General features: G+C 30.1%; 1 protein-coding gene across 1 annotated transcript in view; it reads left to right on the forward strand.

Moving 5' to 3' along the window:
• Positions 1-18,891, forward strand: part of LOC106686337 (tyrosine-protein kinase transmembrane receptor Ror) — a gene marked incomplete at its 5' end in the record, with an annotated part of 36,253 nt that extends 17,362 nt beyond the window's left edge. Inside the window, 9 exon segments of the mRNA XM_014429571.3 lie at positions 2,124-2,267; positions 10,271-10,347; positions 10,504-10,668; positions 11,948-12,116; positions 12,279-12,440; positions 13,452-13,573; positions 13,648-13,821; positions 14,561-14,719; positions 14,933-18,891. Coding sequence (XP_014285057.3) covers positions 2,124-2,267; positions 10,271-10,347; positions 10,504-10,668; positions 11,948-12,116; positions 12,279-12,440; positions 13,452-13,573; positions 13,648-13,821; positions 14,561-14,719; positions 14,933-15,199 — 1,439 coding nt within the window.
• Positions 18,892-18,897: the final 6 nt, after the last annotated feature.

Raw genomic sequence — 18,897 nt, forward strand, 5'->3', positions numbered from 1 at the left:
TATATATGGATGATAAAAACCTTCATTAGAGAAAGTTCATGGTTCAAGATATATTTTCCCCCTTTAATTTCCTAATTAAGCTTTTAATGTTTTCCTTTTGAAGTTTTATCAACACTTTCCTGAAACGTCGAAAGTTTTCCTTACTTTTAGAATCAACTTTCTTCATTTCTTCCAAGCATCTCTCTCTCTCTCTCTCTCTCTCTCTCTATTCACTCATCACATTTACTCATCTTGTTTTTACATATTTCTGCCCCTTCTTTATGACTTTATAACCTAATGACTACAAACTAATGATATTGTCTATTTCATTTTACGTAGTTTCTTAATTTTCCTATATCTATCTTTTTTAAGGGCATAAAAGAATAATGAATTATTGTTTCGGCAAAACAAAATCGGGCACAGGATCGTCTGTTGATCTGGAAAACAGAGGCAGCATGGAAAATTCCCAGTATGATCGGTTGACTAATGAACTTGGCGATTTACCACGAACCAGTGAATTGGAGATTTCTCTTTCACAACAAAATTATTGCGTACGCTCAAGAATAAAAGCTAAAACTTTAACATTAACGAACATTTTTTATTTAAATAAAATATATACTCATTCATATAAAAAAAAAGGAAGAAATCAGGAATGAAATATAATTTTTCTTTACTAAGACTATAGTTTATATATTTATATTATATTATTTTAATCTCTCTAATAACAAGTTTATAGTGACCACCATATATTTTTTTAATTAAAGTGCGATTCAATTTTTAAATTAAAGCACAAATTCAAAATACCGGAATAAAGACTTAAATTTTTTTTTTCTGCTTACACTATATTGAAAAAAATAAATAAAAAAACAGTCTGAATAGTAGATACATGGTAATTACATTTTTACAATTTGAGCAAATATTATTACAATTAAATGAACAGCTGGGGTTTGGTCCACTGTGAGATGGACAGGGAGTACCCCCTAGTACATAATAAATAAATTATAATTTATTTATTCTAAATGTATTTTATTTTTTTTATAGCTTAACACTGCACTAAATATAATTGAATATTTGAGAAACATTCTTTGTATATTTCTGAGACTTATTTTCATATTTTTTTAGATTTATTTATTATTCCATCGTGTCACAAAAACGCATTATAACATTATAATTTCATTCCATTCATAACATCATTCTGGAATTCATTTTATTGTTACCAATTAACTGATAATTAATAAACTTGTAAATATGCAAGTATTTAATTATGTTTTAATTAGTTTGTGATTGTAAAATGAAAGTCCATTATGATAGGAAACTCCTCCTAGGAAGCTATCTCGATGCCTATTGGATTGTTTGTAAGCTCTTGTCCATTTCCTCCCCTCCTCCTCTTCAGTGCCACTGTTAGCAAATAATAGGCTCAAACTTGTGTTTCAGAACTTTTGAGATCCGTTGTTGGACCAGATAGCTATTCTCTGATCCTTTTCTCAGTCCTCTCCCTTCCATTAAGCCTGTTAGCAAACCATACAACGATACATGTCTTTAGAAATTAAAAGCTTACGGAACCCGATGTAACCTATTTAATAAACTATGTTATTTCCTTTGTTATGTCAATGAATTATATAGTGTTATATTTCATTAGAAATTCATAATTTAAGATGTCTAATAATAAAATACTGTGTTTTTTATAACTAAAAAACAACTCGGATTGATAATTGGCTTTCAATTAATTTATAAATGATTTATTTTTTTTTCATTTCTGTAAACTCTTTATGTCTAAACACCTTATTTTAACGGCCAAATATGTTTAGGGATGAACTGCGTTTTATCAATCAACAAAATAAATTACAACGCTTCCTATGTTCTATAAATACTGGTACAAGAAGTAAGACTCCACAGAGAGCTGCTATGAATATTCAGATGACAATCTTTTTGTTATGATTACAACGGACTAATTATAAATTCGCAATACTTGAAACTCAATTATTTGATTAATCTGTAAGGTTTAGTTCTGATTGTGTCAAAATCAGTGAAACTTTAAAATATTAGGTATAGCTTTCATTTAAAAGATTAGAACCTATTGTTTTTGTATATTTCTAAAATAATTAGGCATTTTTTGAAGTTCTATCCTTATCTTTCTTTTTCAGATGGGCATGTCCTACGGAAAGGCAACTGCTCTGAGAAGGCTTGTGGATTGGAGGCTGGCTGTGTGCAACAAGGGGACAGCTACATGTGCGTCTGCCCTCACGAAGGGAGGCCAACGGTGGATCTTCACTGTCCGAGGAAAACTGGTGAGTTAGCTATTTCTACGAAATCTTATACATAATTGATAAATAATTAGTCAAATATATATTTAACTAATTATTTTTCAAGTAGCTATGTGAATAACTAGTATTGTTCTAACATAGTAAAATACTTTGTGAAAATGTAAACGAAACAAAAACTGTGAGCAGTAGAGCTACAAGGGTCGTATTGCCCCCTCATTGTTGTTATTAAAACACATGATAAGTAATTCAATTGAAAATTGTGAAAAAATTTTGGGAGAAGATATAAATAAAGTTAAGACCACCAAAAGATAGTTTTCTAACACTAAAATAAATTATTCAAAATTTTCTCAATTTGGATCCACTCCCATTTCTGATTTGGAGGAGTGAGGTTCATCTTGTTCTTTAAAAAAAATTATTTGAAAATTTTGTTTCTTAAAATTGCATCTTGAGTCACTTTTATTTTGCACTTTTCAGCTAACAACCAAACATCAGAAAAGACAATTATTTTAATATAAAAAGCCTAAAAATTCCTGAGGTCAGATCACTTAGATCACTATTGATTTCAAATGACCAATTTTTTTCTTTTTCTAATTTTAGGGTTGAGTGGACTGAGAAAACGTTCGTTAAACCATGTGTGTCACCCTACCTCTCTAACTGTTCTGTTATCTACTGATAATTTAGTTTGCAAGCCAGCATTAAGTATATTAATATGTTTGAATGTTTGAACAACGCACAATCTGTAAAGTTTAGTCATTCGAATATTTATTTTTTTTTTTTTTAGAAACTAACATTTCTTTCTGAAAACTATTTACCCAGTTTATCTGAAAGCCGGATTCCCAGATAATCTCAATTCAATGTTAATAAAACTGGTCTACACTCAATATTATTTTTGGATTTTTATAGTTCCTAAAGTACAATGACCATTAGCTCTTTAATTACCTTGACCTGAATAATGGATGACGTTCATTGAAAACATTGACTTCTGAGTCATTTATACCAAAAATAAATAACTCGTGCTCTGGAGTATAACATTTATTAGGTTTTACATTGTCGCATCAATATGCACAGTATGTACGAGATAAAAAACCTGCTTGATTTATCATGATGTTTCTACATAAAATTAAGATCAATGTTTATATATCGTCAACTCCTAAAAATATACGGACCAACTTTGAATGTAGTATGTAGTACCTACTGAAGTATCGAATATATGGTAATAAACTTATAATGATGGCTGTTTTCTATTGGATGTAACCTCTTTATTTTTCTATATGACAGAAATGTTGTTTATTTCCTTTTGTCCTTAAAAAAAAGACAAAGAAACATTTGTTTGTTTTTCAACTTCCACTTTGCTTGGCCTAACCTTCATAAAAGAACGGTCTGAAACAAACATGGCGTCCTTTTTTCTAGTTTCCTTTGTTTCCTGACGTCGTTGCTCCTGGTTCTGAGTCTTCTGCATCTTTCACTTCAATATCCTAGCCTTCAATATCCCCAGTGGTTCCAAGACTGTATTCATTTTTTCTAGATTCTTCTTGAACTGACTGTGTTGTTCAAGAGTTCCATCTTGTCGTTATGGCTGGTTCAACAAATATTTTATTTATAGTCAGCAGAAACAAACACCCTTTTTTTTTTTTTTTTTTTTTTAGTGACCTCGTTTCTACTTAGGGGAAATGTTTTCCTTCTGAACAAATGAATATATTGCTACTATCTCATTACATTTTATAAACAAAACTACCTGCTGGTTTGTCTCTATGTAATACTACTCCCTTTATTTTATTGTAATGAACAATTATTGTAGGATTCTTTTGTGTACCATCTTCCTCTATTTCAACTTTGTAGTCTATACTGGAAAGCAATACAAAACATTTATTTATATGTGTTACATATAAAACTAATTTAACTACAGCTTGAAACGTAAAAGTTGAAGAATGCAGTAGTCAGCTTTGAATCGGTAATGATTCCGGAGGAATAAAGGGTTCGTTTTTCCTCAGCTTTCCACAAAGTGTTAAATTTCTATCAAGAAGCTTACCTGCTAATTAGACGGATATTTAGAAGTTGCTAGGAATTGTTTACTCAACCCAAACAGTCATGGTTAATCTAAATAATTCTGCGGAAACTCATATATGGTGAGTAACATGGGGGTGGCGGAGGGATCCCAACCGTGTTTTTATTTGGAAAAAAGGAACTGCGTAATGTGGTGTCTCTGTTAATTTATTGGAACATACGTGGTTAAAGATTGTTTTTTTTTTTAAATAGGTAAACGACTCGAAAATTGTTTTTTTCTTTTTTTCTTAAGTTTTCAGCAGCATAAGAGCTTGTACGGTCTTAGGCAGCCCCGCGGTATAACGAAGGTTATAGATTGGCGTTTGAGAGCATCTTCTAAAAGTTTCTCTCTAAACACACCTCTCTTAAAAAGTAATAAACATTTGCATTAATGTTAATTCCAAAGCAACTGATAAATTTTTTTTTCAATAATTTATTTATTGTTATTTACAAATGTATACACATATATACAACAAGTAAATTTGCTGTAGGTGACATAGTGACATGACACAATCATGTGGAGAATATATCCACTGATAGAACTCCAATAACATTTCTAAAGGAGAAGATCTCGAGGCCATCTTCTTTTCAGACGACTAGGAGGATTATTAGGTAATGAAGGAGAAGCCAGGTTAGAATCAAGCAGATTGGGGTGGTTGAGAAGTTTATTATAGAAGGAACGGTATCTGGTTCTGGCTAAATCGGCAACATATGGAACATTGAGGTCCTGATGGATAACTTTATTTGTGACAAAGTAAGGAGCATTATGGATTTTACGAAGGATTTTGGACTGTAAGGATTGGATTCTGGAGGAATTTGATGGTTTAGTGGAGCCCCAAAGCTCAACTCCGTTTGTCCAGATAGACCTTATAATAGTCATGTAAATCAGTCTTTTATAATGGATTGGCAATTTAGACCGTTTGTCTAGTAAATGTTGCAATAGTCGGAATCTACGAGCAGTTTCTTGTCTTTGTAGTCTTGTATGAGGATTCCATGTCAGTCGTTTGTCGAGATGTAGTCCTAAGTAACGGATCTGTTCGACAGGAATGAGTGGGGTATTATTAAAGGATACTGTAGGGCAAGAGGTCATGGGTTTACGTCGAAGGGTAAATATGATTTGGTGGGATTTATTGGAATTTATTTTAATCCTCCAGTTTTGGCACCATTCTTCAAGGGTGGTGATGGATAAAACTTAAACGGTTTGTTCATGAGCATGAAGTTTTTCAAGAATTTCAGATATAAATTTTCGGGATGAGGATTTGATGAATTAAACAGAGAATGCAGATGTTTTACCTAGCAAAGGGTAGGTTAGTTCTGATTTTGTATAAGTCGTATATTTCGGGTATATAGTAAAAAAAAGTACAACCTTCTCATGATGTAAGCAGCCCTCAAAAATCCTTTAATTAATGATTTTAAGTTGTCTTATAATAATAATAAGACATTACATTTTTATAGTTTTAAAATAATTTATATTATATTCTTCGGCAAGCCTGTGCCTGAAGGAAGAGTAGAGACAATTGAGGACTAATAAGATGCGATATGTCTTCGTTTGGTAGATTGGCCAGAAGGTTGCCCATAACTCAGCTCCCAAAAGGCTCAAGTCTCTTCTAAATATCTTGTAATAGGATGTCACCTACTTCTGTGCAGCATGACTACTTCCCTGTATTGAGATAATAATGAAAAAATGTATATCGATGATTATCCTATCTTTAGGATTGGAGAATAGGGTAAGAATGGGAATACTGGCTGAATCTCTGCTGCACAAATCGATTAAACTAACTTAGGATAATCCGCACGCAACTTTTTAAGCACAACTATGATGAGATCTACTCAATATTTTGGAATTTATAATAAAAAATAAAGTGAAAGGCCTGAGCATAGGTATCTACAGCACCTGATTGCTCCTTCTAGATGAGTTTTGAAACCGAATCACTAAGAGGTAAAAAAAAAGTTGTAATTATCTAATTTCGACGTATTCAAATATATTATAAAAGTTTAAAATTAAATTTTAAACAAGTTTAAAATTTTTTTATTAAACTTGATTCTTGTATCACTCGTTCCTAAAACATGGTAACTAAAAACTTTCTCAAAGTTCAAATGTGTGTTAATTACAATGTTTTCCCTTAAACCCGGGTTTACTTGCCTTAATTTAATACCACCATGGTTCATTAAGTAATACACATTTTCAAAAAAATTCTTACATAAATCTATTAAATGACCTCTAAAAATCCGGTAAATCCCATCAGATCACCTTTACTCTCCGTCGTAAACCTCTACCCTTCTGACCTACAGTATCCTTTCTAAATACTCCACTACCACCTGTTGAGCAGATTGGATACTTAGGACTCCATCTTGACAAGAGACTTACTTGGAATCCACACACAAGACTGAAACGACAAGAAACTGCTCGTAGATTCCGATTGCTACAACACTTACCTGACAAACGCTCTAAACTTCCCATTCACTACAAAAAAATAGTATACACTACAATAATCAGACCAATTTGGACATATGGAATACAGCTCTGGGGCTCTACCAAACCATCAAATTCCTCCCACATCCAATCCTTACAATCCAAAATCCTACGTAAAATCCTTGATACCCCTTATTACGTTACAAATAAACTCATTCACAAAGACCTTAACATCCCATTCGTTGCAGATTTGACCCAGAAGAGAAATGCGTCTTTTCATTCCAAACTCCTTACCCATCCTAACCCATTAATTCTTAATCTTTCATCCTTAACAATTCCTGATAATCCTCCGAGACGTATGAAAAGAAGATGGCCGGCCACGGGACCTTCTAATTTAAATTAATGCTTGAAGTACCACCAATGGGTGGTTCCTTCCCAAGATTTTCAAGTGTATATGAAACATACAACATATTTATTTATTGTATTATTTGGTACAGTTATTAATTACATTAAATAAATAAATTTTAAAAAATCTGGTAAAGCCAAGCACTTCGAATCACAATGTCAACTACCATATTTTGCGACCCAGTGCCTTTTCGAGATAGATAACTCCGATAGAGTGGATATAGGGTTGACCTACCCTAGAACATTTTGTTAGCTGCACCAATGATTCCCATAGTGTGCGCTGCGGCTTCCTGGGGCGTCCGTCATAAGGACGCCGCGAAATATTGAATTATTAAAAAAAAAATTACAACTATGGAAAATAAGAATGAATGAAGAGTTTATCAGTGATTGTTTTCCCTTGTTGCTCCAGTTTGTACCCTCCAATGAAATCAATTTGTCGTGCAATATAAAATCCACTCACCATAAAGCTCACGTAGCAGAACTTATGAAAAAGTTCGATAAATATCTTAAAGTAGATAATGATAAATTTAAATGGGTTCAAGACCCATTTAGGGACGAGCCTCCATCGGAATTTACTTCTTTAAAAGAAGAATCTCTTATTGACTTGTCTTGCAATAATACTTTAAAGTTAAAATTTGGTACCATGGAACATTCTGATTTTTGATATCAGTAAAAGAGGAATATCCACTGGTTAGTGATAAAGCTCTACGAATATTAATTCCATTTGCAACATCCTATTTGTGCGAAACTAGGGTTTCGGCGGTCTTGGTAATAAAAAGTAGATATTGCTGAAAATTAACGTTGAATAAGAAATGATATCCAATATTATTTCGAGATTTTAGAAGTTGTGTTCTCAACATCAAGCCCATCCAAGCAATCAATGAAAATTCAATAAATTGTTTGTGAATTTAAAATTTGTGTTTAATTTGCATTTCAACTAACCTAACCACATGGTTGTTGTCCAGTCTCAATATGGATATTACCGAAACAGTTGAAATTAGATATTTTACATTATCACAAGGAAAATATTAAGTATCGGTTTTTAATTTTTCGCTGCTAAATGGGTAATCGCTTTTAAAAAGGAAAGTTTTCAATTTTTCAAGAAAGTCAAAAATTTAGAAAAAAGATGTGATGTATTAAGGGCGCCGCCGAAAAAAATCCGATTATTTAGGAATCCGCAAACCGAAAAAGATTGGGAACCTCTGAGATAGGTTCCAACGCCTATACAATTGCCGAAAAGTGTTAACTAGAGGTGTGTAAGGCAAGGCAACTTGCCGGATTTGAATCTCAAATGGTCACTCCATTTACTTACTAGGTTTTTTTTGACACGTTCTTAACGTTCATCTATTCAGTAATAAAATCCGTTTCCGCAAATCACATTGATTCTAGGAGTAGAAGGCTTAATGAATTGACATTCTTGGCGGGATTTTACGATTCGGGTTTCACTTGGGATGCCCTGTGTTTTATTTAGTGTCATTATTTTTATTTATACTTTTTTTTTTTTTTGTACTTATTTTAAAAACAAAAGTAGTATTGAACTAGTAAAGTAGTATTCTACTACTACTAGTACAAAAGTAGTATTCTAGCTATGTAATAATAGTGGAGTAAGTAGGCATTTGAGTAATTACAAAACAAAACTATTCATTTCTATTCTATTCAAGATTATATTAATTGCATTAACTACCAAGAAATATGGTAGTAAAGTACAATAGAAGCAGGTATTTAATACTTATTACTATAGAAATTTACTATCAATGAGTATTGAATATCGCTCTTCTTTTAATCTTTTGTTCCAATAAATTTACTTACTAGGTTTTTTTTAACACGTGCTTAACGTTCATCTATTCAGCGATAAAATCCGTTTCCGCAAATCACATTGATTCTAGGAGTCGAAGGCTTAATGAATTGACTTTCCTTGCGGGAGTTTACGATTCGGGTTTCACTTGGGATGCCCTGTGTTTTATTTAGTGTCATTATTTTTATTTATTTACTTTTTTTTTATGTACTTATTTTTAAAACAAAAGTAGTATTGAACTAGCTATGTAGTAACAGAGGAGTAGGTAGGTATTTGAGTAATTACAAAACAAAACTATTCATTTCTATTCTATTCAAGGATTATATTAATTGCATTAACTACCAAGAAATATGGTAGTAAAGTACAATAGAAGCAGGTATTTAATACTTATTACTATAGAAATTGACTATCATTGAGTATTGAATATCGCTCTTCTTTTAATCTTTTGTTCCAATAAATTGTAATATAGATACTTGGGTATGTAATTAGCACTATAATTACAGGGTACCATAAACTCAATCACAGTTTGGTGAACATTTTTCTACATGTTGTGGTTTAAAAAAAAAATTTAGATAAATTTTCTGGGAGAACATTATACTTTTTAAAATAACTATAAATAAATTTAAAGTTTTTTATTGATAATATCATCGTGAATTAAACGAATTATTACAGATTTCCAAATTTATCATGATTTGGAGGAATCTTGAAGAATTAAGAATGTCTCCTGTAGAATCTTTTTATAAGCTTATCCAAAATTTTATAAACTGGTTATTAAACTTTAATATATGATTTTTAGCATTAAGAGTTCATAAAAACTATTTAAAAACTAAATGAATTACAATCATAGTCAAATCAATTTATTTTGATGAAACATCATTTTCTTTTAACCCTAGATTAAAATGTCTGTGAAACAACTATTTCCTTATAGAAGGCTGATAATTTATCCAAAAACGTACTCATAGATAGATGGTAGTTATAAGAGTATAATTGTTTATTGAATGAGAATAATTTTATTAAACTTTAAATGTTTACAATCACTTGCCAAGAACATTTTTCATTTATTATGTAAGCATAAATTAGTCAGTGGAGAGAATAATAATAATAAGTAAAAATAATTTAATTTTTGCCCCTTGAGCACTGATGAAGCTCTAGAAAATTGGTCAAAATGTCAGCAAATAAATAGTTGTCAACTATTTTTGTTTCTTTTTGACTGTATCCCCGATAATCTCCTTCACATTATAAAAAAATCATTTGGACTAGCAATTTAAGCTTTGAATTATTATTATTACCCTGCCATAGAAAATTTTTTGGAGATTATTTTATTTATCAAATTAATATATTCTTTATTTTAATGTTTCTTTTCCATTGCAGTTACAGACCAGCCAAAACCTTTTGTAGTGATACCTCCAACAGAGCAAAACAAGACCATATCAAATTCCCCTGCCCAGGTAACGAATCAAACTGAGAAATTATTCATCTTGTATTATTTAATATTAATAGAACACATTCTCCATTTCAAAAATTCAGACATATTTTATTTATGTATTGAATATTTAAAATAAAATATCTAGATGTTTATTTTACTGTTAACTTTGTTGTAACAGGCTACAGATGGAGTTTTGGCAGGAATATTTGGCATGTTCATCTCTGACACTAAATTAATCATTATCTTGCTGCTAATACTTTTAACATTTTGTATCTTCATGTACATCAGCTGCAGAAGAAAGATGCAGCGTAGCTTAGAAGAGAAATCTAAAGGAATAACACTAGTGAGTAACCATGTTTTGATGATATTAAAATTTGTTCATGCCTTTTAACTAAATTATTTAAAGCAATTTTCAAACCCTTACTTATTACACACACATAAAGCATAAGAGAAACCACTAATAATGATGCCAACTTAATAGGCATTGTAGTTTTTGAGATATAGTGTGAGATATTACAGCTCAGTTCTATTATATAGGTGTAGATTTATTGATCAGATGTGATTAATTTAGGGAAGCATTTAGAAAACTTAGAACTAATGTGCCATATTCACCATTAGAGGCATAAAAAAAATTATTATATTAAGTTATATTTTTATAAAAAAATTTTAAAGTAACTAATACATCATTAATTCATTTATATATACATTTAATTAGTAAATATTTAATTAATGCACTTAAGAACTATGCATTCCTGCATTCCCTTAGACATTTTTGAGGAACTTGTGTTATCTAATCAATCTTTATCATTTGGAAAATGTTCACTTATGTATGTTGAGCAACGGATACTACTAACACCAAGTGCATTTTCAACTCATTTGACTCTAGCTCTTTCTGACAATAAAAATAATTATTTTCTTTTGTAAATCTCTTATAGCAGTTAATTATTCAAAAGCCAAGTGCATTTTTCTATTTCTTTATTCTCTATTACAAAAGAGAGAAATATAAATTTTTATTTCTATAAACCTTATTAGCCAATTATTTTAATAACATTTAAACACTGTTATTTTAATTTTAAACAGATCAAATTTTAATTTCTTTAACTTTTCCTTTGAGATAATCTAACATAAATTCCCAAGCTTCTTACATTGTCAAAACTCTTGAAATGTCATAGAAAAGATTCATTAGTTTTTAAAATTCCTTTTTAGAAAATTTCTTTATCAATTTTAACATTTGTGTGATAGATGTGCAAAGTGCAATGAAGGTTCTCTTTCTATGGCATTGGCCTAAATTTTTTTTTTTTTTAATTTCTTTTTAAGAAGTATTATTTGGGAAATGCAACAAAAATATTTTGAAAGAGCCTTAGTGATATCCTAAAAGTGCCACATGTACCTCAGGAGCATAACTCTTGGTATGGAGTATTAGAATTATTCACACTTTGAACTCCTTTTAAAATAGTAATTAATGAAAAAAAAATTTTTCTGTAGAATTTTGATATAGACTTATAAACTTTTAATACATATGTATATTTTAATATCGGAACATGATAATGTTAAGCAATATAGACTTTAAAATTAAACTAATTATATTATTATGTTAAGAGAAATTGCAATTTTTCATTCAGGTTACACCAGTAACTCTCACCAAGGGAATTATAAATGCTGACCGATTTGCTAACAATCCTGGATACCTTGGTGGTGATCCAACCCCATTGGCTCTACCTCTCATATCTAGGGACAATGTTAGATTTAACAACATAATAGGAGAGGGCTGCTTTGGCAAAGTATTCAAAGGTACTCCCCTTTATATTTTTATTTTTACTTTCCTTTCAAAATATTGTTTTCCTGATTATAAATTCTTTCTTAAAACATTTTTAATAGAAAAATATAATGAATTTTACATAATTCCTCACTTTCATATTCATTAATGGTTTGGTTTAATATCTTTTATTTTAGGTGAATTAGTTAAAGATGATGAAACAATAGAAACTGTGGCTATAAAAGTATTAAAAAATTCAGCATCAAAAGAAGCAGAGGAAGATTTCATGCGAGAAGTCGAAATAATGAGTTCATTCCAACATAAGAACATTCTATCACTACTCGGCGTGGCATTGAAAGGTATATTTGTTTAATAATTGAAGATAAATATAATTATGTTTTTAAATATAATTTTGACTTAAATTATTTTAATAGGATGAAATTGTAAATTGAAAATTTGGTAGAAACAAATGCTAAAAATTAAAACAACTTACCATCCTTTCCAGAGATGTGCAATGATGAGAAATATGTAATTTTATAGCTTGACTGCCGATAATGAGTTGCAAACTTTTATTTATTGATAATATTACAATCTGCCACAAACTTGGGTAATGGGTAATAGGGATAATTGTATACTTCCATACAAAAATAATAAAATAAGTAAATAAATATAAAAATAAGATCTCTATATGAATATGAGAAAAAAAAAATGAAATGAATATTATCAAACTAAGTAAAATAAATTATACCCAATATTACCATCTCGACCTAAGGATCCCCAAGCATGAGGGGCAGATTAGAGCCCTTTGAGATCCCAGCGCAGCCCTATCACTGCATCACTGGTAATGAGCCAGTGGAGATATAATGAGTCAACTCGTAGTTTGAATTCTTGTTTAGAACACCATCTACAAGTTATCTTTTATTTTATTTATGATATCTATGCAGGTACAATGAGATACATATGTTTTTTGAAATATGACAAATTAAAAAAATATTACACGACTACTTGTAGTGTTTTTGCTTGCTTTGTTGCCCTTTGTTAGTTAAATAACAATACAAGATAACTCAAGTGCAAATTATGAGTCATCTCCTAACCAGTAATTTACAATGTTGAAAACTTGAATGTATAATGTTGAAAACTCAAAGATTTCTAGAAAAGACCGAAATGCTTTTTTAAAACAAAAAATTGTTTTTGTATTCATTACTTGTTGTATTAAAATAATGATCACTTTGTTTTTTCTTTGGAATATATGAGCGTTTAGTACATACAGATGTTATTGGTTATATTAAACTAAAACAATAAAAAATATTTATGTTTATTTCAATGAATTGACAAAAAATTGTATGAACTAATACATTTTTTATGTTTAGAGCCAAACAAGAGCCCATGGATGGTTTTTGAGTTCATGCCATTTGGTGATCTGACAGAGGTCCTAAGAAGCAATTCAAAACATTTTCGTAGACCTGATTCAAATGTTCCCATCCTCAGCAAAGTAATGAAATAGCTATATTTCCTTCCTATTTGTTATAAAATGTGAATGTATACTGAAAGTTTATCCTATTTTAGGAATCATTGCTGTCAATCGCTTCACAAATAGCATCAGGAATGAAGTACCTTGCTGGGCAGCACTTTGTTCATAGAGATCTTGCCTGTAGGAACTGTCTTGTTGGGGACAACTTAACAGTAAAAATAGCAGACTTTGGAATGAGCAGAGATGTTTACACTTGTGATTATTATAAGGTTAATGAGTATAAATTATTTTACTGTACATATTTATTTGTTTGTGCTTATGTGGTTAACTCTTTTTTCTATAAATTACTTTTTCAGATTGCTTTAGTAAGAGCAATTGCATGGATGATAATGTTGGTAGCTGTTAATAGGATTATGCTAAAAATATTAATACACAGTTTATAATGTTTTCCAATAACCATGATAGATCATTTTACTGAGTTTTGGACCTTACCTTTGTCTAAAAAAATAACACTAGATAATGTATTATTCAGTGAATTGTGTTTAGTCCTTATTAAAAACACTGTCAATCTCCATTGTGAATTTGGTTATTCAGTTCACCAGAGATTTGACATTTCAGTAGGCATAACTTCTTTCAATTTCAATTTTTAAAAATGTGTTTTAGGAAAAACAATTCTGGATTATGGTTGTCATTGGGTTAGGAGGATAGCAGCCACCTGCCACAGTGATTTAATCATCATGTCAATAATTTTCAAAGTTTATGATCTGTACTCCACAACATAATTCTCTATGTTACAATCTATAACTTGATTTTTTATATTTCTGTACTTTTACATATACTACCCTATCTCATTTCCACATTATATTCTTATGAGAATTTTACCAGGTTCTTATTAATTTTGAATATGAAATTATAATAAAAATTATTTACCGCTCTGTCTATGTAAGATACTAATTTCTTCTGTATATAATTATCTCAACATAATGATAAAAAAAAAATTTTTTTTAGATTGGGGGTTCCAGACTTCTGCCAGTACGTTGGATGTCTCCAGAGAGTGTTACTTATGGAAGATTCACTTTAGAATCAGATGTTTGGTCTTTTGGAGTTGTGCTATGGGAAATATACAGCTTAGGAAAGCAGCCTTACTTTGGGCATTCTAATGAAGAGGTGAGATGTCATTTCAATGGAACATAAGTTTCTTCATTCTTAATTTATAAATTTACTATAAGAGATTTGAATATACTTTGATATGCAGTTAAATATCACCTCTAAGCCATTAGGTTGAAAATCTTTTCATTATTTTTATGAAACTATTCAGTAAATAGAACATGTTATTTTTATGAAACTATTCAGTAAATAGAACATGTGTTCATTTTCTAGGTTGTAAAGCTGATATTACAAGGTATAATGCTGATACCACCTGAAGATTGCCCACCTTTCATCTGTGAACTAATGAAGTCTTGCTGGAAGACAGAACCTAGAGACAGAATAAACTTTATTGAACTGCATGAAAAGTTACTCAGTGCAAACAATAACAACAGAACCCCTTCAGAATTCATGATTGCCTCAGACTGTCTTGAGGTTGATGGTTACTTGAGCCCGAATCCAAGACCACCTCACGACTACCTTCAGCCACTACCAGACTGATATCCACTTACACTAATACCAGAACTATTATTACCTGTTGAGAACCTGTTATAGTTCTCATACACTCCTGTGAGTCATATTAATAATGCATATCGAATTTTTATCCCAGCAAGCTATTATAAAGTTAATGTATACCAACTATAAGCTTGCATGTATGCTTCCATTCTAATGCATTAGCTTTATTAGAATGGAAGTTTTTTGTGTTTAGAGATCAATGAACATTGTTAATGCTACTGATATTTAACCATTCCAAAGATTGTCTTTAATTTAGAATGAATATTGAAAAAAAAACTAATACAAAACTTCCTCAGGAAACTTTGATCTCAGATTAGTTGAAGGTGTTGAAAAACATAGAAAAAGTGTACATTGAAATGTGATAGTGAAAAATAGGCTGTCAGTCAAACTAAATCATATTTATGAGCATTCCATTGTGTTGTTTACTTACTGGCTTAAAGTTCATTGATCTAAGAAATGAAGAAGAAAAATAGGTCTGATTGTCAATTTTTTTATAAGAGATTTGTATTTTTTAAGTTTAATTTAATTGTAAGTTTAAAATTCCTGACTGACATAATGCGAACTATATGTAAATAATCAGAAATATTTTTTTGTATTTTTAATCACAATATCCTTGTTAAGTATCATCAGCATTACACTAAATAAAAAGGGATTTTTTTTTCTAAATGTTATTTCTATCTGGCTGTGTGTCGGTATAAAACTTTCAAGTCCAATTAAAGTAAAATTATTGCGTTACAACCTAGATATTAAAAAATAATTCAGTGAAGTATGACCTGCTAATAGCCAGTGTTAGTGCAACTTATCATGGGCATTATTACAACTGGGACTAATTTTATTAATTATTTGACAAAAATGTTAGAAAAATAACTTGCTCAAATCAAAATCGATTATTAAGTAACATAACAGGGGGTGGCAACCTGTAGACAGCTGCAGGGTGGCATGGACTCTAGACTTGGTTTCATCTCTATTTAATTACAAAATTACACCATGTAATTTGTTTAGATAAAAACGTTTTCTAGTTTTGTAATTGAATTTATGCTTAAAACTTTATTGGAATTTTATTTTATGTATATAACATAATAACATACTCTAGTACATTCTAGTCTAATTGCTTAGTATAAATTTTCAATGTACAATAGTGGGTTTTTTGTCTTATGAGTATAATTTCATATTTAAAAAATGACTTGAAATTATTTATAGAGACTTATTATTTTTGAATGCCAGACTTAATTTAAACTTCACTTATTAAGTCTAAATATCATTTAATAGGGAATTAGTTAACCTATACTGTTGTTATAAAAGATGAGGTCATATATTGTACATATTAAGTTTTTTTTTATCTGTCACCCCTTTTATCAAGCAACATACCTCTGTACATTACATTGAATGTTCCTTGAAAAATAGATGTAGTAAAAAAGAAATTAGTGTACTAAAGTGTAATAATTTTTCATCATTGTAGTAAAAAAAATTAGTGTACTAAAGTGCAATAATTTTTCATCATTGTAGTAAAAAAAAAAAAATTAGTGTGCTAAAGTGTAATGATTTTTCATTATTGATACACTTTTGTTTTAACCAGACCTTTCAATATCCAAAGTATGGGGGAAATCATATCTGAAGTAATTTTAATTTAATCTGTATCAGAAGGGGTTTGTAAAGTGATAGGAAAATGGGAAGGAAAATAATTTATGTTAATTTAATTTTGATCCTTGGGAAAAGTAGGTTCGATTGCTGATATTAGGAGTCACCATTCTGTTGTTCCAGGCAGAAGATAAAAACGCCTGCTTCCCTTACTTGCAAGCATCGTGAGTTATGAGGGATGGATCCCCTGAACTATGGTGTGCTACTGCTGTTAATGGTAGAGTTGTGGCCAGCCTCTGGGCTGTGTGCTCTTTGGACCACACTTGGAGCTGGTTGCTTCTAGCCAGTCATGGCCAAGGCTTGTAACAGAGAGAGCTAGAGCTCTCTGCAAAGTCTGCAAGTCCCAACGTCCAGGATTAGCTCTTTGGGATGTTCTTCATAGTTAGCACTGATGCTAGTTGTGTGACCCGTTGGCTATTTGAGTAATAAAATTATCCCTCATCTTAGACTCCACAAAAACCAAAACAACATGGCTATATACTGAATATCTGTAACAAATTAATCAGATTAATGATACAAAAACTTATTCCTTATCAATGCTTTTAAATTTCATCAATTTCATATCAGTACTTACTTTTTTAAAATGAATAATGTTGTTTTCAGTGTTCTTTTAGTTTTGGTATTTGTTTGTTTTTAGATTTTCTTAGGACTTTCTCAAACATTAGTTTCTCTTCCTAATGCATATAACTTAATATTTACTTATTTTGGATAATGTGCCATACAAGCTGAAGCTTTATTAATTTTTCAGATAGTTCATAATTTTTTTTCTTACCCTTCTTAAATGAGCAAGAACAATATGACCTTGTGAGAATTTTTTTATGAAATTTAATTTTTTTTTCTGATCCCAAAAAAACAGAAAATTATAACAAGTTGAAGATAATTTACACATGGTTTCTTCTGTGCTCCTTCTGTTTTTTAGAGCATAGCTCCATATTGATGAGTTTTAGTTTTATATGTTAGATGGGTTTTAGCATAATTTTAAAAGGGTTGGGGCACACTTTAAGGTTTATTTTGTTAAAACTAAAACAAAACATTAAACTATGTATCTCTGCCATAAGGTCTGAACTACTCTATTTACATTATTGACCTCCCTTCTCCCCATTACTTTCTACCAAAGCACTATAATTTAATTAAACAAGGGAATGTCTTGTTTATACTTGGTCCTTGGATTCTTATTTTTGGGAGAAAAACAAGCTATAAGTTAGTTAATTCAACTTTATTTTCAATACATAGCAATTTTATTTGACTTGAAGGATTTTTGATAAAGTAAAAACTCAATGTTTCTGAAATTATGTTGATAGAAGTGTAATATATAAGTGTTTCAATTGTAAAAAAATATAGTTTTCTTTTTGTACACAAACTTGTGTAATTATTTTTCTATTAAATTTCAGTGCATAGATGTATGTGCAAATTGGGTGTATATTTTATAGCTTGGTATAATATTTAATATAAATTCATTATAATACATCCAGACTTTTATGAAAATCAATAGTACAGAACTTAGTTACTAAGTTAATATTTGCTATATATATTTTTTAGTATTCATTTATCAGTATTAGAGTAATCTTTTCAGTTCTGTGCTCTACCTGTTCTGGTAAATCTATCTTTTTATAAAATGTTCATGTACTATTTACTTTACCATTGTCTATTTTTTTCAAATGTGTATATAGTTTGACAACATTGCTGTACCAATCTGTATATAAACAATATTTGAAACTTTTTTTATACATGTAGTAACCTCTGTGATATTTATTATTATCATCTTACTTGGGTTCAGTACAAAGTTATTTTTTTTGAAATCTCTTAAGTCTATGATATTTATTTTTTCACACCTAATGAAGGCTTTAGAATAATATTATATTACATTAGTTTACTTTGTGGATTAAGAATTGTACATATATTGAATTATTGTTGTAAATTGATGATTTAATAGTGTTAAGCTGAACATATGGACCATTATATACAATGTGCAATTTATTCTAGTTCATAGCTTTTATTTATTGTCATAAATAAAAATATAAAAATATTTATTTATCAAAAAAAAG

The sequence above is a fragment of the Halyomorpha halys genome, unplaced genomic scaffold (assembly GCF_000696795.3).
Source record: "Halyomorpha halys isolate HHAL.00 unplaced genomic scaffold, Hhal_1.1 Scaffold809.1, whole genome shotgun sequence".
NCBI lineage: Eukaryota > Metazoa > Arthropoda > Insecta > Hemiptera > Pentatomidae > Halyomorpha > Halyomorpha halys.